Source organism: Nymphaea colorata, chromosome 3 (assembly GCF_008831285.2).
Source record: "Nymphaea colorata isolate Beijing-Zhang1983 chromosome 3, ASM883128v2, whole genome shotgun sequence".
NCBI classification, from domain to species: Eukaryota; Viridiplantae; Streptophyta; class Magnoliopsida; order Nymphaeales; family Nymphaeaceae; genus Nymphaea; species Nymphaea colorata.
Genome location: NC_045140.1, coordinates 6,621,873 through 6,643,954, shown reverse-complemented (window position 1 = coordinate 6,643,954; position 22,082 = coordinate 6,621,873). Strand labels below are relative to the sequence as shown.

The following is a 22,082-nucleotide window of genomic DNA, read 5'->3' as shown; positions in this document are numbered from 1 at the left end:
AGGTTTTCTCTTTCATTTTCCCTTGCTTCTAAGGATCTGGGCTGTATTGGGGCTTGGATGGATAGGGGCACCTTCAACTTTTGTAGCTCAGGGAAGCAGCATCCATGAGAACTGCAGTTTGGATGAGCCATATACGCTTGCCTGATCAGCTATGTTACATCCCCTCAAGCAAACTTACTAAATCTGAAGGAACTAACCAACCAAGATGACATGACCATAATTTTTTGGTTGGTCAATATATAGACTCGCGCAGAGATAAAAGTAATGCGCACAGGTTTTAATGAATGAGTTCAAGTAATTTTAAAACGAAACTACTTTTTCACTCTTTTTCTTTCTTTCTTTTTTCCTCCCTCAGAATTTCTTTCCCACTATTAAGAGGCAACCACCACACCAACAATCAGCTTTTATAAGATATCTTGAAAGGTAAAGTACATAGCATTTAAGATATTATTCTCTGTGGTATCCAAACGGGTCTAATGGAGCCTGAACATGAGTCCTCATTTCTGTTTTACACGAATCGTTTGATAAACATGTCGCCACGCTTAGGCAAGTTGCGGCTGAATGAGTTGTTCCACTCGTTCTGCTGTTCTACACACAGGTGTCTTACACCTACATAGACATGGGGATCATAAGACGAACCCAGGTGCACCAAGTTGGCAATGTGTGATCCGGCAAATAACTGGTATGATACAAGAGGGTGTCCTACTTGGGACAGTTTGGAATGGGGGTTCCTACCACAAGAAGATAATAGATTTAATGGTCCACGTAAATCTCCCCTCCCACTCTACTAGGAAAAAGGCTTTAAAGGAAATTATTAAGAAATTTCTAGTTTTAGCACCTTGAGTAATCTTCAATGAATAAAACAAAGTCGTGGAACAGCAAAACAAATACCACTTTATATATATATATATATATATATATATATAGAGAGAGAGAGAGAGAGAGAGAGAGAGAGAAAGGGAGAGAGAAAATGGTGATTCTAGCTATTTAATGTCACATAGTTCACTGATGAGAGCCATCTGATCTATTGTGATGAACGACTGAGCAAAAAACAAGGAGAATAACTTATGAACTAATGCTAGACGACAAAAATGCCTACAAACTTTTTCTTTTCATTTTTCTATCATTCATTCATCATGATAAATCAAACGGCCCAGTGACATGGGTGACTCTCTATGGGCTGAGTCTATGTGTGTTCTTTAAGTAACCAAGGAGTTATAAGTCTATGTGGGTTTTTTTTGAAGTAATCAAGGAGCTATAGCATGGGAGTCAAAATGCACCAGGACCCTTTGCTGGCAATGCTAACCGTTGATTTTTTCGACTTTGATTACTGCCGTCTACTATGTAGCTAGAAATCCCAACTGTGGCAGCTCCCCACACTGAACCCAAGCGATCCTTTTTCACTGACAGATGTACGCGACCTAGACAAACGTAAATGTAGTTTTCAATCATTTTATTGAGACTGAAAAAGGTTTTAAACGATAAACCTCACCAAATAATTGGGTGTGCAAATTAAAAGAAAGGCCCACTAGTCAAATTTGCTACCATTTTCATCACCAGTAGATGCATTATAAATGCAGTTAAAGATTCCCACATGATAACCCTCACCAAATAAATGAGGTGAAAAGGATATGCCATGGTCAAACTAAGGGGATAAGGTTTCGTTCATGATGGATCGCAATGAGAACAGTTTGTAATAATTTGTTTCATGAATGTATCTCAAAGATTGGAGTATATTAGATGTTTCATGAATTTATACAAATTTTTGAAGTACATTCATGAATTTACATCAATTTTTGAAGTAAATTCTTTTCTTTTGCCAAACAGGTTCTACGGATTCATTGGAATACGTTTATAAGTGCGGGTACGATTGACTGATAAATAGCCTGTTTGGGCAAGCGAACAGCTCGGGGTTTTATACTGTTTGGCGACTGACAAAGACCCTTGACCTGGGTGCGGTTTTCCAGCAGTGGCAAAGACACGAGCCCCTCCATATTTCTTTATTTTTACATTGACTGTTTTAATATTTGCTTTTTTATTTGTATTAGTGCTCTTTAGATATGAAAACTTATGAAATAGTGCCCATCTAGAAATTTTTTCTTTAACTCCGCCTCTGTTTTCCATAGTTAAAAAAAAAAGAAAAAGAAGAAAAGTTTAAAATAGTTTAGCTTCAGCTCAATTTTGGTTAGTTCGCATACTAAGTGCCACTACAATAGGTTAAGCGCCCAATACAAGTAGGCCATGAATACACTTGGCCTTTTTCTTACCATGCAGTGTAACTCATTCTCCTATCAGCCATGTGTAGTGTGCTTATAGCCAAGTGTTGCCTAACTTTCATTTACAATTGCACGTGCCTCAGCCTTCTCTCTTGATTATGATTCCCAGTGAGCGTAGTACCGAGAGGCCCATGGCCATCCATTTCATGGGTTTCTCACCGTTTCCCCAAATTGGTGGACGAAATAAAAACTAAAAAGCCATGCCACCGAACAAGCTTTGCTGGTTATATATATATAAGCCTATATGCCTTCGTATCATGTGCGCATGACATCCATCATTAAAATAAAAGTAGGCCAAAAGACCACATGTCATGGGTCAGGAACAGGAAGGAACAACATCAAGAAAGGAAGGAACAACATCAAGAAACCTGCAGAATCACAACCTAAAGAAACCCACTTCCCCATTCTTAATTTAACTCACAGCACACCCAGAAGAAAAAGCGATCAAGATACAACCATCCTGATAATCAAGCATGCCAAAAAGATATTCATATATCAAGAAACACAGCAAAATCTAACCTAAAGAAACCCACTTCCTGTTCATGTTAACTTACATCATACAGAGCAAATGAAATCCAAGATACAAGCAAGAGGGATAGAGAGAGAGAGAGATGCTTGAGAATTTTCAGAGGACTTCATGAGTGGATGGCAAGTAACCATTTTCGTCATCACCACTACGAGGTGAGGCCACCAATTCCTGCAAGTCTGCCACGAACCGCCGGATATAGCAATCCTGGATGCTCTGGTTCAGCAAAAGCTGCCTCACTTTGGCGTTGTTGGCCCTCACCTTCCGAGCAGCCAAAGTGCCGTCGCTCACCACCATCCTCACCGCCTCCGACACCGCTTCCTTGCTGAACCTCCCGTCCTTGGACCTCCTCTTCACCGCCACCCCGGCGTTCAGCCCATCCGCCATCAGCCTCGCGTTGAAGAACTGGTCTCCCTTCACCGGCAGCAGCACCACCTGGCACCCGCTGGCCACCGCCTCCATCATCAGCCCCGACTCCCCATGACCAACGTGCACACCGACTGACGAATGCCTCAGCATCAGCCGCTGCTGCTGCTGCTGCACCACCCCGTCGTGCACCAACCCTCTCCCTCCTGCCCTCTCCCCAACAATAGCCTCTCTTGTCTTCCCCGTCCCAGGCGGGAAGCTCAGAATCGCAAGAAACGACAGCCCGGTCATCTCAAAACCGGCGATGAGCTCGGTGATCTGATCTTCAGACAAGCAGGCCTCGTTGCCGAACGAGCAGAAGACCACCGACCCCTTGGGATGTCTGCTCAGCCATTTCTCCCAGCGGGTCTCGAGCTCGTCGGCCGTCGGCTTGCCCATGAGCGACCCCGCGAGAAGCACCGGCTTCCGGCACTGGGCCAAGAAGAAGTTGATATACGTGCCCTCGATCTCCGATGAGCTGTTCAAGGCGATGGCAGAGCTCCTGTCCATGGTGGTAAGCACCCGTTCGTAGATAGAGAGTCGAGCATTCCGGTCTCTTTTCAGGTAGTTCATTGCATTATGCACCTCGTAGCCCTTCAGGCCAGAGATGGCGGCGAGAAACCCGGACGGCACCCTTCTGAGCATGGCGAGGCCGAGGTTCGTGCTCGGCAGATACCTCGCCAGGAACATGGAGGAGGCCGCCGAGTTCGCCGTGCCAACCGAGAAGTAAACAGACTTGATACCAAACGAATCTGCTGAAGAGGGCAGCCAGTGGTAGATGAAGTCGAAGACGACAACTTGAGGAGAGAGGAGCAGGAGGGCAGCTTCGATTTGTTGCCTGCTGGCATCTACAGCCTCTATGAGGCGCAAGCCCGCAGCCGAATTCATCTTGGTCATTTCGGTGCCGCCTGCCGGAAAGTCGGCGACGTCAGGGGGGAGGGTGTAATTGGCAATGGGGATGTTGGCGTGCAGGTTGGTGCGAATGTTGGAAACCAGACAGGGAGGACAGAGGAAGGTGACCTTGACGCCATTGGCATCAAGGCTGTTGGATAGGTGAATGAAGGGGAGGATGTGGTCAGGTTCTAGCCATGGTAGCATGACTACTTGAAGAGGTTGGCCTGCATCACTCTTCATGGTGGAACTTGTCACTGCAATCTTTGCTTCACACACACACACACACACACATACGCACACACACACACACACACAGAGAGAGAGAGAGAGAGAGAGAGAGAGAGAGAGAGAGAGAGAGAGAGAGAGAGAGTTGAGGAGATAGCACCTGTCTTGTGGTGCTTATATAGAGGCTTCATTCATTATTATCTCTGCTTCCATGGGGACGGTGATGCAGTACAAATGACAGATGATGCAAGTAACCTGCATATATATACAGAGAGATGTCTTTCTTGACATCAAAGTTAGTGGGGTGCAATTTTGTCCAACTGAATGAAGTTTTAGGCCTTAATGTTGCTTTTACTAGGGGTGTATGGCTGCTGGTTTTTGACTGCCAACCAAGGAAAAACCATTATGTGAGTGGTCTACGTCCATCATTTAATGTAAAAGGGGATTCCCTTCCGTGCATGGAACTCATTCCAGTCACAATTTATACATGGTCAAGTTGTGCAAGCGGCTTCTTTGGGAGCAAAATGAAAGAGACAAAAAAGAAAGATGCAGCCATCAAGAGGATAACACTGCTTGCTTTTAGAGTCGGAACACAAAACATGCCTTCCCATAAAAGTGGGCAATTTATCCGGCACAAGCAACTGGTCTGGGCCTGGCTTGGCTTCCTTATTCAGGTTCACACTCAATTTTCTTCTTTGGAGTGGCATAATCATACGTGCGATGAAGTGCAAGGGGTCGAGACCATGTCATTCGAACCAGCACCCAGCTGCTTACCAGCCATTGGCTCGAACCAGAGTACCCAAAACCTTTTGGAGTAGGAAAACTCAGTCTTGTATTTTCATGAGGGTACAAAAGAAAAAGGAAAAAAACTTGTCCACTTGTGAAAGTACCCAGGTTCCACAATGAATGTAGATGGCGAGTGCCTGATGGAATTGGTTGAGTCATGTAAGAACAAGGTTCATATTTCTCGGTTGGCAGGTGGGGGTGTAGCGTTTTTGGTTGGACTGACAGACTGGTAAAAGTTAGGTTGCCAATTCAATTCATGTAAATGCTATATTTCTAGACAAAAATGGTTACAAACATTATTCTTCTAAACTAAAAATGGTAGAAGTATGATACTCTAGCTGACAGGTATACCGCTTCCTAACGTCCAAAAGTAACATTGGACTAAGAGAAAGGGTGATGAGCTTTAACCTCTTTGAGGTATCTTTCCAAGAGGTATCTTTCCCACCCCACTAGTGACCTCCACTAAAAGAATGTTGAGGAATGCTTGCCACCCCCTTGTGTAGACGCTATATGCTTGAGGTTAGAACATAAAGTCGACAAAGTTAGTATTAGCACTGAATTGATGACGGCTTTAGAGAAGTTCGAAGTCATTTTTTTTCTGTTGTAACAGCAAGACGGTGGATATGCAGGCATAGCGCGGATTGAAGTAAATACAAAGGGTTAAAAGATGAAAATGCCCTTTAATTAAGCAAAGAGAATATGAAAAGGGACCCCTCTACGAGGATAGAACTGGAAGAGTAAAAACTTTACTTTTTTGATAAGGATGACAATGCCCTACCACGAAGCAGAAAATGCCCTACAATAAAAGGAAAAAAAAAAGCCCATAACGTGTTAAAGCAACAAGGTACTGCTGCAAATGAACAGAATTCAAATAGGACATGATTTTTGAAAACAGAATATGAAACTAAGTAGGTCAAAAGGCGAAAGAACAAAACATATTTGCAGAACTAGCGGCTTCAGGTTGTTTGAGAACTGGGTTATGTCAAAGAATCAAATTCTAATTAGTCTGTAAAAGTAGTGCATTTGGTCTTAACACAACTGATGTGTTCGATCAGCTCCTTGCTCATTAAATTTAATTGGTGTTGATCAAGGTTAATGTTTGTGAATAGATCGATTAAACCGGGCACTATGCCAAGTTCAAGCTTGAGTGGTGCAAACATAATAATTATGAAAATGGCTCCCTTTTTTACCTTGCACCATGGTATAGGGCTGTGTCGACTTGTGTAAAGGGTTTTAATGCCCATCTCCCTCGAACCCGCAACGGGCGGTTTACCAGCCATTGGCCTAGAAGAGGCCATTTGTTCTTGAAAAAATAGTTGAACGTCACCATTGGCCCTAAAGGCCCTGCGATCTGTTTTAGCCAAAAATAGAGGATGGGAAAATGATGATATGAAAGGGAAGTCTAATGGCTACTACTTTCGCGCCACTGAATTTATAAAGAATCATTGGAAGCGTTAGACGAGCAGCAGGAGCCACATGATTTTGCCTCATCTCTGCCTTAGTTTGGAGGCAAGTGAAGTTGAATTTATCCAACTGCTATGCAACTTCCATTTCTCACAAAAGCAATTGATTGCGAGGTCCAGTGCGGGGAAAATGAGTTTCCTTCTCACTTGGGGAAACAAATTAATTGGGCCGGCATAAACTAGACTTTAATTTTCATGGGGAAAATTCTTTCACCTTCGATGTGAAGGAAACATTCTCTCCTTACAAAAATGCGTTTTTTCATATGAAAAAGACCAAAATTAGCACCACATCGAAGGTGCCTTTGTTTAGTAAAGAAGTTTGATTAATAAGCAAGCTTAGCTAGACAATTAAATTATTAAATTAAGGGATTCTAACTCTTCATTTTTCTTTTCATGAAGTAAGTAGGAAAAGTATGATACCATCAAGACGTCTTTTTTTCTGCAAAGTCCAGGACTGCATTAATGCCTAGTGCCGGCCGTCGATATACGTCAATTAATACACTGTGATTCATGACAATAGAACCAATCCCTCTGGGCCTTTCATTCTTCTTTCTTTTGGTTTACTCAAGAATGGATAAATCATCCAATTCCCATGGAAGAGCTCTGGCTATATGATGGGTTAAACAGGTGGTAGCTTGCAACTAGGCGACCTTTAGAAAAATTGAGATCTACAACACTTTCTTGGTGTATCTTAGTTGTCTCCTCATTTGCTTCCTTTTTCTGCAAACATATTAATCATAAGAAGGGCTGTACTTAAGCTTCTTAGACCATATGAATGCACGGTGAGCCCACTCAGAGGGTTTGGTACCACTAAGTCTACAAATAGAACCTAACCATACATGTCCTCCAATTATACTCTCTCTCACTTTCTCATGCGGCACATGAACATCCATGGAGATCGCTCTCCATAAATCGATAGGAAATGTTGACCTAAACTTTCCAATTTATGCCTTCAATTTCAGAGATTGATCATGAAATGACTAGACGTATGTTACTGAGTAGTTAATGAACAAAAGGTAGCTTGCCCTTTCCTTCCTTACTATATTAAGTTAATATTTTTACTAGTGGCGGAGGTAGAAATTTTTGCATGAAGAGCACTGTTTCAGAAATTCTCATTCCTTAAATGGACACTAGTATATATAAATAAACAAATACTTGAAGGCACCTGCATGCAAATAAAGAAAAATTTTAAGTCCGATGTAGGCAACTGCTCACATCAGCCAATATATGGCTCAGCCATTGGTTTTTGCGATAGAGACATCCTAGAAGAACCTTGGCCTCAATTTTTCTCAAAACTCTAAATTCTTAACAAAATTAAAGTAGGAAGACCTGACCCTTTTTTTCAAATAAGAGCAAAAAATTGGTATGTAAATGAAAATCTTTCAAATTTTTAGCGGTCCCCTTGTGATATCCTGGGGTGGCAGTGCAAAGGAGAGTCCCACTCCGGGCTTTGTCGCCAATAAAGTCTTGAAAATAACCTATAATTTATAGGTACTTTATAATGAAGGTTATAATTATCCCATTCTATCCATCGCTATCTTATTGCCAGATGCATCCCCTCTAAACCTTATAGTAATTGACATTACATGCAATCTAACCTCATCCATTCTCAACTCGTCCCCGCTTTTAGTTTGAATTTGCAGTGAAATTGCTTTTTAATAATACGAAAATATATATAGTTATAAATCAATATTTCTCAATTACATATACATGTTTCAAGTTATAAATTCCCTCCATTATGGACCGGTATATACTTTTCTTGACTAACAAACACCTTTTCAAGCACCGAAATCATCAAGGTATTAATGAAGTGACAGGCCATGCAGGGGGTTATGCTACTATACTGGGCGGAGCCAAGGAGGGGCTGGCATGGGCCTTGGCTCTACCTGAATTTTAAGAAAAAAAATTACATGTAAATTTTAGAAAATTTCACTTGTCCTATATAAAAATTTTAAAAAATAATATGTCGACCCCTGTCAAAATTTAGAAACTTTAATTCGACCCCCCTCATGAAAAATTTCTAGCTCCACCCCTGCTCCTATATCAAAATAGGGAGGTGGACTCTACATGCAAGTTGAAGCATGCCACTGTCCCACCGCTTGGTACCAACGTAGATCGTGGGGCAAGGAGTGGCTTTCGTTTGAACGATGGAATAACCTCCCGCTCACCTAAATCCTGACAGGATATCTGTTTCAGACATTCATTTTCACCAATTAAAGAGCTATACAATTGCTACCAAATGTGTTCTTGTCACACATAATTAACAAGGATAGGATGCCTCTCATGGGCACTACCACTAAAGCAGACACACACACACACACACAGAGAGAGAGAGAGAGAGAGAGAGAGAGAGAGAGAGAGAGAGAGAGAGAGAGAGAGAGAGAGAGAGAGAGAGAGAGAGAGAGGATTTCTGCAAGACCAAACACGGTACAAAGAACACAACTGAATGAATGTATCTAGACTTGAAATAACGTCCCCATAAAGGATGTATCGATTCCCCTACATCGGTCTGATTTGCAAAGAAAGAGACTTTTTGATGTTTTACTAGCATCGATAGGATACCATTTAAATCAAAACTAACAATGATACTTTTTAATAATCTCTAAAGGGGTTGGTGTAGTGGACGGGGCAAGGGCTAGTACGCAGCCAATCTCTATTTTCAATTCCTGGGGACATCAACTCTCTCTGCTGCAAAAAGAGGGGCTATTAATACACATGTTGAAATACAGTAGGGGTGGTACCTCGAAGTATCGAAAGCATACCATATACCTTAAGGGGATGAGGGGTTCAATGAGACATCAGCCTTCTACTGGTCACTGGAAAACCCCGCACACCCAACAGTGATACTTTTTATTAGGAAAATTAAAAAGGCTTCACTAGACACAATGTGCAATATTCAGATTATGTACAATAGTACCTAATGAACTCTCATAAGGCCTGTTGGGTTTACACACATGCGTACACAAATAACTGACTAGATTAGAGATTGCCTAGGTAGCAGACGATACTTAAAATAGAATAATCAAGTTAAGTAATTTTCGTGTAACTTAACCCCTTAGATAAGATCTTTAAAGTAATTTAATATGAGACATATGTTAAGCTAGCTAACCATTTTCCAAGTTTAAAAGCATTCATCAAAAAAGTAATTTAATGGCTCCTGTGGATGCAAAATCTTTTACGGCCAAGAAAGTCAACGCTTTTGATAAAAATAACTCAAAGTAGGGGACGCTTTTTGTTATAGTATCTATAAACATGTTAATATATCCATATTTTATTAAAATATTTTGCAACAAGAACTAAAGTTCTTTGATTTTGGTCTACATCCAAGAATTAGTAGTCTAATTTAAGATGCGGTAAGTTGCTTTGACTTTTGTCTCAGACCTAATTAGTGGTATAAGATATGCCCACTTCACTTCGAGAGGGATGGATGCTGGCCTTGTGGAAAAGCACGTTCCCTTCAATCATTGGTTTCATGTGGAAGTATATGAACAGATTGCAAGCCAGCAAAGGTTATTTAATCAGCAATATGGCCTGCGAAGACTTGAAAGACGGGGAATGACAATCTGGAGTAGAGAGGATACTTTACTGAGGCTCCTTTTCCCCAGGGGTCGGCTATGCGGTCCAAGTTGTGGTGCTAAGAAATGGAAGCGAACCGAAAAGTGCCGTTTTCGTAAGTGGACAGAAGCAGCGTCTATGCTACTACTTTAAGTGGGCATTTGGTAGCAGAAATGTTGCATTTTTTAGAATAAATAAGTGTCCCATAAATTTGTCTCAAAGTTTGAAGCATGTTTATAAAACAATAATATTAGTGCCCGATGAACCAGCCTCAATTTTTTGGGCAGATTCATGAGACATTCACAAAATGTCTTTGTAGCTAAACAACTTTGAAGTAGTCGTTTGGCAGCAGGGACACACTGTATCCTATGAATCAAATTGAGATACATATATTCACAACACACTAGAACTAATGTTCCATGAATCTGATTCAATTTTTATGGTAGATTTATTAGACACTCACAAAATCTCCTCACTGCTAAAGGACTTTACAGTTGTTTCACAATAATAACATGATGTTATTGTTCTATGTACCTACCTCAAACATGGTACATTTTTTAAAATGTTTCATGAACCTAGCCCAACTCTTAGGACGTATACATCAAACAATAACATCCTCGTTACTGTTGCCAAACAACCTCTAAATGTGTTAATAAAAATAGATAGATTTGTGTTTCATAGAAAATCTAGTGTTCCCTATTTGGCTATTGCCAAACGTCCTCTAAGGAGGGCTGGATGGAGGGTAAGGTAATACTTGATGATATTCTTGGGATGATAACAACAGCCCTGAAGGAGATGTGTTTGAGTGTTAATTAGGACATCTGATGCAGGAAACTGATTATAAGCAAGCCTCTCTCTAAGCCCCCTAATTTTGTCTCCAGGCATCTTTCTTTTACACATGGAGAAAACTTGATGTACATAGGAATGTAACCCTTCCACTAAAGTGGTCGCCCTGCTCCTTAAACCTTGCCCTACGACACGGGATTTTCCACCGCTGAGATAGGGCTCCATCTTCCAACTAATTGATCTCTTTCTTTCTTTCCTCTTTTTTTTTTTTTGCGTTTTTTTGGAATAAAATTAGGAGGCCTTGCCCTAGTAGGGTTGCTGCAAGGTAAAGGAAGGGACATACCATTTGGATTATATGTGGTTCTATCATTGGTATATATATGCAGGTACATAAAAAGAGAGAGAGAGAGAGCCCTGAGATGCATAGCGTAGATGATTAGAAAAATATGACAACCATACCCACTCCCACACTAGGCTCAGGCAGATCCCGATTTGTTTTCTAACAACTTTGATTCAAGCCCCAAAAGGTTAGGAATGATCAGGACATCAAGTCCCTTAACTAAAACCTTTTATAAACACTTGAAGATTTTCCATAATCTTGTAGAATGCAAGTGGCTCTAACACCACTATAATAAACCAGATTACTCTCACACAGATCAAACTCCTACTTTACTGGATCAAAATTCAATCCCCGGTAGCTTCAGCTCAAGCCCCAAAAGAGCTAAGAATGAAGACAACAAGCCACTTAACTAATCCATTTATAAAACCTTGGAATTTTCCTATAGTCTTCAATACAGGTCAACTAAACTTTCATTGGGGTATTACAAAAAACCAGCATCATCAGTTCAATTCCTGTGGGTACCACAACTATATGCCAATAGCTGGGTGAGAGTGCTAAGCTTACATACATTGGGTCAACAGGAACCGACGGAGGGCAAGGGAAGGGTGGGAAACTTCAACTCTCATGTGGTCAGTGGTTGAAGTGTACTTTTTGTTCACCCCGAGAGAAAGGGAGTGACAGACAGCGAATATCAGTCCGCATTTACTGAAATCAACATTTCAATATTAATGATGCACCAATTCAAATCATGGTTTGCCGCAGATCATCGGTATTCCCTGTAGTGTAGAGGCCTCAATCACCATCATCTGATTGACATTGAATACGAACCGATCGACCAAGTCCCAATCAACTCAGCTGTTTGCCAGCCTTCAGATGGCCAAAGGATTTCATCTGTTTATTTTCAAAATTTTTTTTATATCATTTCGGTTTTCTAGTTTTTCAGATTACTGTTAAAGCATAGATTAGATTGTCATTGGTTTCACCTTTCTATGTTGCTCAATTACATGAGCTATTTTTATGATTTGTTACTGTACTCTAATCAGCATAAAAACAATTAATGTGTGGTTCAAGTTGCTGTGTGATACGTGGATATTTTCACTGTACTTACTTGATCTCACCTAGTAGGAGATTAGAAGATGAAGCTAATTTGGATATTTTTCTCCTTTTACTATCAAATTGCCTTGTTTTATCTTCGATGGCATGCAAACAAATCATCACATTGGTGTCATTCATGTTGAGGGCTGCAACCAGCTGTTTACCATTCAATTGTGCAGTAAAATTACTGAAAAGGATTTACTCATTTGTATTTTTTTTCCTAAATACTCAAATATATTGAATTCATGTTCTTTCTTAACGGAACTGGTCACTCAAGTCTTTTCTCTTCCTTATAATCTACTAATTTTAGGGTAGAGAGAGAATCTGGGAAAAAAAGAAAAAGAGAAAGAGAGAGAAAATTGATAAGAAAGTGAAAATTTCTCCTGACTTGTCTGCCTTTTGGGTGTTTTCTTTTGGCAACCTTTCTTCAATGCAACCTGAGATTGATGACTTTTAGAGAGAGAAAAAACTTGCAAAAACAGTTCAAAGTGGGACTTGGTATGTAGGTATATCACTAAAAAGAAAAAAGACCCGAAAAATCAGTCTCAGTGGGAATCTTAGGAAGGAAGAAGATCTATACATTAAAGCAGGACTGGTGTTACTCATTGGATATAAAGAGTCACATTCAAGCACAAAAGGCTTGACCTCTAGATGCTTGATTTCCATTTTTGGAATACATGGAATGGGACGCCAATCTGTTGAACCGCTAAAAATCTTATAGCAAGAAAATGGGCTGTTAAGATCTTTCTTTTTCTCCATTTTAGCCTTCCAGATAGAAGGAAAAGAAAGCCTACACTACATTTCTTTTAAAATATCCACAATTTACTTAAATTTCACAGTTATCTATACTTTTCTGATGGACATTGTATTAAAAAATGATTAAACATGTTGAACCAAAGGGAAGCCGCCATAGTAATGTGCTGAATGTGACGGTCACAAATAAGAAATTGACGTTGTAACGTAGCAGTTTGTTTCCACATGAAACCTTGATAAAGTCTCAACTGTATCATTTTGTTGCCTTAACATTTTATGGAGTCTTGGTAGCTTGTTCTAGTGGAACACAATTAAGTTTAGGCCACACATTAAACAACATTCACCTATGTTGGTAGACCCGGGGTTACATGTCATGTAGTAGGTGTCCAAGCATGTATTCAGCCCGATTGGGCAATTAGGGGTGTCAATAGATTGAATTTGAATTAGATATACTCTTAACCATCTCCGCTTTTTGGATGTTCACATTGTTTGCATCCCAAAGTTTATTTTGGTTTATAGAGTGCTTCAGAAAAATAAAGTCTTGTTTTGAAAAGAGAGAGAAAGGGACTCACCCGTTGTTACGAGGATTGGCCATTCCCAGTGCCTTTACCAGAAGAATCCAAGGGCTATGCTTATTCTTGATGCATTTGATTTTTACTTAAACATCTTCTTCACCTTAAATATAGTGTGATGCTTAGAAATAATGTTAAAGGTTGATATTTCAAGGACTTTTGGATGAAAAAAATTTGAAGTATCATTTGAGAGATTAAGCCATTTTGATTTGAGTGACATTCAATTCAAGAAACCTTTGGAAATATCATTTAGAAATCTTTGAAAACCAATATGGGTATTTTGAAGATTTTTTCTGATCAATTTAGTGTTCTCTTAAGAACTTAAGTAAGTTTAAGATTTTACTCTAATTTGGTTACTACCTAGTTAGTGCTATATCTCATTTTGCTTAAGTTCTTTTAGAGAAGTGTTTGTGATCGTTTGTGAATTTCACAAGTGAATGTGAATACATGAATGTATTGATTCTATATGCTTGAAAAATAAATTGTTTATTCATACCATAACATTTACCTAAAAACATTTATACCATCACATACATCTAGATTTCTTACATTTCTTGCATATTTTGTCATAAATTTTCTTGTAAAGAAAAACAAAAGTTTTTGAAAGTGGAATGAGGTTGTAGACCATCATGTACGATTCCAATATTGAGTCATTACTTGAGTTTTGGCCTTCATAAAGTCAATACATGAAAATTAAAAATTTAGGTCTTAGAAAAGAGATTTGGATAAATACAGGGCTCAAAGTATTCTCATATAAGCATGAAAAAGAATATATTTCATCTAACACAAAAGAATTTATTTCTTCTACCATTGGTATGAACGAAAATCAAGCATACATGAAATGAAAAATTAATAACGTGAGAAAACTCTCATTGAGATCCATAATCTTATGATTAAGAGAAATACTAAACGTAAGAATGTCATGATTTAACATGTACATATTCGTAAGAATTTTCTTGGGTTGGACAAATCTCAACCTCAAAATTAACATAATAGCAAAGAAATCTCAACTCAAGCCCTCGTTCTTACCATTCATTTACATATTAATTAGAAAATCAATCAACTAGGCATGAACACATTTCAAGCATAAACAATGCGTACATTCAATATGCAAAGAAAGAAACTTATTTTGATTTTAGAAGGAAGAATGAAATTTTATTTCACATTGTTCATGCTCTTCATGCGCTCAAAAGTAGCTGTTAAGTCCGAAGATGAGATTTTAGAGCTATCTTGTATGATTATGGGGAGGCGAAAAAAAGAACAATGAGTGAGATATTGACTACATACCTACAATTAGAATGCTTGAGAAGATGAATCTTCTTCCCTGGATGGTCTCAAGGCTTTTCAGAAAACTGTAAGTCTTCAATTGATAAAGCCTAGAGGTTCTCCAAGGGTTAACTCATACTCAACCGAGAAGATTTGAGGAGTTTTTATAAAGAGTTTTGAAGCCAAAACTTAACATTTGAATTTTTTTGAATTTAACAATATTTTCATATGAATTCTTAGTATTTTTTGAATTTATTTATTTTTTAAATAAGCCTTGACCAAAGTAGATTTGCCCATAGCACTACAAACACCCCAAAGGGGTGTTGGCAAGGATAATGCCCCTTTAATCAAGCCCCCAGTTTTTAGCCCAAAACAGGGTGGGTCTGCGCGGGGTGCAAGCCCTGTCTCAGCCATGCTAGGACGCCGCTGTCACTCCAATCCCATGCACGATAGCGCCAATGCTGCCATGCTAGACCCGTACACGACAACATTTGGCATTGTCAAGCCAGGCCGTCACACGCCATAGTGCTAGGGCACTGCCGCGCATGGCATGGCCGTGAGCTTTGGCTAAAGTGCACGGCAGGGCCATGCATTGTTTAGTCAAGTTACATGGGTTGGGGGGAGGAGGGCGAAATGCCCCCTATTGGCTCTAAAATGGGCCAATAATGGGCTCTTGCCTTCTTGGCCTCCTAAAGTGGGGTTCCACATAATTTTTTTTTTAACAATCGTATTTTTAAAATGCATATTTTAAAGAGCAAAATGATCTTTTGTTTAAAATGGGTCCAGCTTCAATTTGGGTTGTCCCGGGCTCGTTTTAGATCCAGATTGAGTTTGTGCGGGTGCGAAAGCATCCTGATCAATATCCAATGCTCAAATCAAGGAGTAGATGGCTGTTTTGGGCTTAAAACATATTTTCTAACATTTTGGCCAAGATTGAGATGAAAAACAAAGGGGATATTTGTACGTGCACGTGCAACATTATATAGGGTTGGAATTTGTTATTAGATCTCGACTTTGTATTTTGAGTTGAATTTTTTATTTGTATCCAAACTTTGTTTTGAATATAATTTAGACTCGAGAACGATTTTATGGATCCATTTTCCTAATAATATAAACTCGATTTCACCTGTTGGGCTTGATTTTGACATGGGCTTCACATTTTAGGTCCGGGTTTCAATTTTGGATCTAGAACTTGGATTTGGATCTACATCTAGGTCTGAAGTTTTTCTTGGATTTAGACCATGCTTTGGATTCAGATATGGGTATAGAGGTCTGTTTTGGATCTAGTGTCAGGGTTTGAATTTGGATATGGATCTAGAGGTCTGTTTTGGATCTAGGGTCTGTATTTAGATTCAGTCGTGGATCTGTAGATTTGGACTTAGATATGGATCAAAAGGTTTGTTTTGTGGCGACCTTGGGTCCAGGGTCCAAATTTAGATTTGAATTGCCATAAAAATGATTGAAATTTACTGAAATCATGTTTGAACAAATTGAGTATAATCCTTTGAAAAAATTTGCGGTGATAACATATGACTCTTTTTACTATTAAGTTGGTGTATACCGTGCTTAGTGGCAAAGATAAGCACACAAGATTTTGAAAATAAAACATGTTTGAAATGACATCTAAGGTTTAACCCCTTACTTGATTGGGCTATTTGAGCTTATTGCAGGTTAATTTCTTACCTTTATGGGTTTGCCACGTTTGAGTTCAAGTTTAGCCCCATGCATGAGCTGGTTGTTTTGGCTTGCGGTGTAGCTTTAACCCTTCACCTACATAAGTTGCTCTTGGGTTGCATCGTAGGCTTAACCCATTACTTACATGAGTTGCTTTTAAGTTTATGAATGACAATAATAAAAGAATGCCTTAGTGTAATTATTATTTTTACGACTGAGGAAGATCCAAAGGAATAAGAGGTAAGATGTAGAGAATACAAGTATTTGTCATTGATTGAAAGGTGAACACATGAAGACTAACATATAATTTCTTGAAGTGAAGTGCATTAACAGGATCAGTGAGTTCCACCCCATCAACATCAATCAACCGGTATGAGTTATTGGGCAAAACTTCCTTAACAACGTATGGGCCTTCCTTGTTCAGTGCCCACTTGCCATGAACTCGCCTTCTGAGATAACCACAGACTGTAAGACCAAGTCATTCACTTCGAAATGTCTTTCAATAACAGACTTGGCAAATTGTCTAGTCACTCTTTAATGATAGACTTCAACGTGCTTAGCTGCTTTTAACCTCTTTTCATCTAACAAATCGAGCTGCATTAGTCCTTTCTGTTGATATTCATTTATAGGAAGTTTTATAAGAGAAGCAAACTTCAAAACATGTTTTAATATATGCAATTGTGGAACCACTTTTGTTCCATAGACTAGCTCTATTAGGGTAGCATTTGTTGGAGTACTCATAGTGGGGCGATATAACCGCAAGGCGTTATGCATGTTTTCATGCCGGTCTTGATCAGTTTCTACTATTCGCTTCAAGATGCAGATTGAGATCATATTGATGGCTTCTTCTTGCCCATTACTTTGAGGGTAATAAGAAGTTAAGAAATGATGCTGGATACGGTATTTGCTACGTGACTACTTTATTTATTTTTTATTTTTTAAATGAGTTTTGTTATTAAATACTATATCATGTGAGATTCCAAATCTACACAGAAAATGTAGATAAAGGACACTACAAGTCAACCTTTTACTGTCCTAAGTGTCACGACTTTTACCCATTTGGTAAAATAGCCTATTGCAGCGAGGAAATGCTTATGGCCGTTAGAAGTTGTAGGGGTAGGTCTGAATAAGTCAAATGTTCATATTGAAAAGGACCAAGGAGATGTTATAGAATGCAAGTGAGAGACCGGTGCAAGGATTGTAGGGGCATGCAACTGACATTTCTTATATCTTTTAGTAAAGTGGTAATAATCTATTTGAATATGTCAATAATATACTACACGAATTATTTGTTTGGTAACCAATATGGCCTCCACAGTCTCCTCGATGTGCCTCTTTGATGACTTCTTTTGACTCATTCTCACTAAAACACCAAGAGTATTCGGTACTAAATCCTCATCAGTTTAGAACTCATATAACTGTTTAGAACTCAGATAAGAATAAAGTACATTGCTGACATAAGTTGAATGGTTTTTTTAGGTATTCTAGTCAAGAATTCTTCATTCTCAATATAAACTTTGGTATCATGATACCAAGACGTATTTCCTTCATGGATATGATGAACATGTTTCATTACTTCGAAAGCGGGATGATTTAATTGTCCAATATCAAATAAATAGATTGCTTCGATGGCTTAGAAGGAGATAGTAGATCATAGGCTCTCGAGGCCATCCTCAATAGGGTTGCCATCTGTTTTTATGTGAGCCAGCATCACTTCTTCAAACTCATGGATTAAGGACCAACTTTTTCTTCTTTGACCTGCCACTCTCCATTCACTTGGTTGATGATAAGCCAAGAGTCACCGAAAGCATGCACCTTCTTTACTTGAAAACTCAACAAAGAACAAAGTCATTGTATGAGGGTCTCATATTTGGCCATGTTATGAGTACTTGTAATGTCGAGTTTCAAAAAGTATGGAATTATTTCATCTTCCAGAGAGATAAGCAAAATGCCTATACCTGCTCTAAGATCCATAAAAAAAAATCTTCCATATGAGGGCCACTTCTAATCTTAACACCTGCTCATTAGCAAATTCATCATCTGCTTTGATTTATTCGTGCTAGGGAAAATTTGGTAACTGATCTGCATTTACTTGTCATTTGATTGATTTGTGGGACACATGTTTAATATTATATTACATCATCAAACTTGCCACTTGGCGATGCAACCATTAAGCAATGGTTACTCCAAGATATACTTAAGAGGATTTAGTTTGGAGAATATTTTGACTTCACAAGCTAATAAATAATGTCTCAGCTTCTAACACTTTCAAACCAATGCTAGACAAGTTTTTTTCATGAGAGAGTACTTCTTTTCATATTGGATAAAAGTTTTGCTGACGTAATATTTTGCATGCTCTATGCGACTTCCTTCCAACAACTATGTCAAGAAACCGCCACATGCTGAATCATTTACTGTGAAGTAAAGTAGCAATGGTCTACCCAACATTTAGGGTTTTAGTACCAGTAGATTCAAAAGATACTTCTTGATCATTTCTAGTGATTGTTGACATTCAAGACCCCATTCAAATTTGACGTCTTTCCTTAGTAACTGATTGATTGGTTCATATCTCGTGGCTAAGTTGGAGATGAATCGTCTGATAGATTGGATTCATCATTGCAAATTTTGTAGTTCTTTGATATTAGTGAGTTGTGACATGTCGATGTTTGCTTTAACTTTGGTAAGATCCATTTTGAACCCCTTTTTACTGATCATAAAACCTAAGAGTTTAACAGATTCAACTCCACACACACACTTTTGAGAGTTTCAATGTGATCCTCCCTGGTCTTAGATTTAATTAAGATGCCATCAATATACACATCCATGATTTTATGCATTTGGTAATAGAAGGTGGCAGCCATGACCCTTGATAAGTTGCTCCAACATTCTTTAATCCAAATGACATTATTGTGTAACAGAAAGTGCCCAAAGGCATGGTAAAGATGGTTTTAGACAGATCCTTGATCTCCAATTTGATTTGGTTGTATCATGAATATCTATCCATAAAAAAGAGTATGACATGACCTATAGTACTATTTACCAATAGATCGATGTTTGGAAGAGGGTAATCTTCCTACGGTGTGACTTTATCTAGGTCTCGAACGTTAATGCATAACTTGACCTTGCCATTCTTTTTGGGAACAACCATGATGTTAGCCTACCACTCGAGATAATGATGGTATGAATAAATTTGGCTTTTAGCAAGTCCTCTACTCCTTTTATGGGCCTTTCCAATCAAAGATCAAGCTTGCGTAGTTTTTGTTTTACTAGCTTGCAATTGGGACTTAGAGGCAAATGATGTTAAGCCAGCTTAGGGTCTAGGCCTGACCTATCTTCATAGGTCAATGCAAAAAACTTCTTGGTGACATAAAAAACTCTACCAACTTTTTCATTTCTTATACTTACAAACTTGTGCCAATTTAAAGGATCTTAGGATTTTCACTAGTTGAAATATTAATTTCTTCAATTGAATCATTAACTAAGGATGATAGATATTTTGGCTTTTGAATTTGAGTAAATTCTGGTCGTTTTGGTTCGAGTGTTGCCATAGGTTGTATTTCAACAACTATTTATTTTGGCATATGCTTTGTGAGGGAACTCTCAAGAAAAAAGAAGGAACTAAGGCATGTTAAGTCCCGACATCCTGCAAAGAGGAAGATAAAAGAAAATTGAACAACATTAAAATTGATAATCATAACAAAAAATTACTTGCATTGCATATGGAAAGCGCTTAGTACATAAAGAGGGTCCTCTTATGGAACCAGACATGTACAAGTTAAGATCACAAAATTCATGAGAGAATTTGAAAACAAAAGTGAATACTGTTGGCCAACAAGACATTCTTCAAACTTTCTCAGGATACCCCAATCTTTTGGTGTTCATCTAAAAGGAGATGGTGATTAGTTGTAAGATGTCATCTTCATTCTTCATGAAGCCAGTGAACGGACGATAGTCACATTTCAAAAGCAACTTAAATCTTTTAAGGTTTTTCATGAAATGAGCATAAGGGATATTCTTGATAGTTCAATGACTGCTTGAGACAGTATAGACACTTCCAAACGATTTACCTATCTCCATAACGATTTATGTATCTCCATACTCAAGATACATTCTTTCAAGGGGGCTTCTTTCGTTGTCCTTTTGTGAGGTACATCTACTGAACCAATTGGTCTAGGGAGCATTGGCTATACCAACCTCTCTCGACCAGGTCTTCTACATGTGCGGTGATGTTAGATGGACCAAAAATCCACTTGAGGCATTGGTGAAGAGAAGATGAGATACATCGTACTTTGCAGATCCAAGGCCGCCCCTAGGAGCAAGTTTTATGATGCGGGTGCATCTACCACATGAAATGAAATGCAATGACGGGTGCATTTGACGATCACATCAATGATGAGGGTTCCTTTGCTATTTATACTTCAACTGTCATATCCTTAGATCTTGGTTTGATTGGGTGATATTTGTCTTCACAGAAGCTCAAAACCTTGGCCATGAGATTAAGAAAAATATTTAAGCCATTTTCTCAATCGATCAATACATGTGGCACATTCATTTTATCAACTTGATGGCAATGTAGAGAGCATCTTCCTGGTAATATCCTCATTCTTAAAGATCATATTTTGTAAAAGTGATTGACTGGTCTTTGGAGGTTTGAATCTAGTCTTCCTCAATAAGACCTTTTTTCAAAGGAATGACATCATCTAAATAACTTGAATTATCATTTGAGGAGCCATCTGATGACTTATCGTTGCCTTGCAGAAGAAAATTCTTGAGAATCATGTCGAGATTTCTGGATGAACTTCCTGCCTTGTTGTTCATCATACCAATGAAATCTAGATGTTCCTTACCTCGATTGGTTACCATGACTTGGTGTGATCTGTCTTCATCACAAGGTTGTATGTGCTTCTACGGATGATATGGGAGCAGAGTGACCACTATGATTGTGGTGATTGTTGCCTTTTCATGATCAAGGAATAGATTCATTAGTACTTCAGGAATGCTATCATCATCAACCTTAAAATCTTTGTTAATGAAATCTTAGATGATATTCTTGAAGACGAAAAATTCTTCAGTGACATGACTAGAGGCACGATAAAACTTACATAGTCTTCATTATCATTTACCATTATTTTTGAAGGTTTTGAAACTTTTGATAGGACGACAGTTCCTTTGGCAATGAGATATTCCAGGATCTTCTCGTGAGGTTGACTAAAGGGAGTGAACTTCCGATCATAACTCCAGCCTAGGTGTTTGTTCTTTTCTTCTTCGTGTTCCTTGGGTGGTTGTGTGCTTTTCTTATGGTTCATTTTTTACGATGCTTATAGTCGTTGCTGTTATCTTTTTGTGTGCCGGCATTTGCTATGCAATGGGTGGGTAACTGGGCTTTACCTCCTTTCTTGCCCTCTTCCTTGTACTTGGGTGAAATAATTCCATCAAAATCAGTTTCTTTAATTTCTTCTTTTGTTG

At 38.8% G+C, this 22,082-nt stretch overlaps 1 protein-coding gene across 1 annotated transcript; it reads right to left on the bottom strand.

Moving 5' to 3' along the window:
* Nucleotides 1–2,660: 2,660 nt before the first annotated feature.
* On the bottom strand, nt 2,661–4,552 carry LOC116249567 (UDP-glycosyltransferase 79A6-like). Its single transcript, XM_031622694.2, has one exon. It carries the CDS (start codon nt 4,339–4,341, stop codon nt 2,902–2,904), a length of 1,440 nt encoding a protein of 479 aa, XP_031478554.1. The 5' UTR covers nt 4,342–4,552; the 3' UTR covers nt 2,661–2,901.
* Between the last annotated feature and the right edge of the window lie 17,530 nt (nt 4,553–22,082).

Excerpts from the sequence above, each read along its gene's own strand:
- LOC116249567 (XM_031622694.2), bottom strand. The coding sequence starts at position 4,341 with ATGAAGAGTGATGCAGGCCAACCTCTTCAAGTAGTCATGCTACCATGG.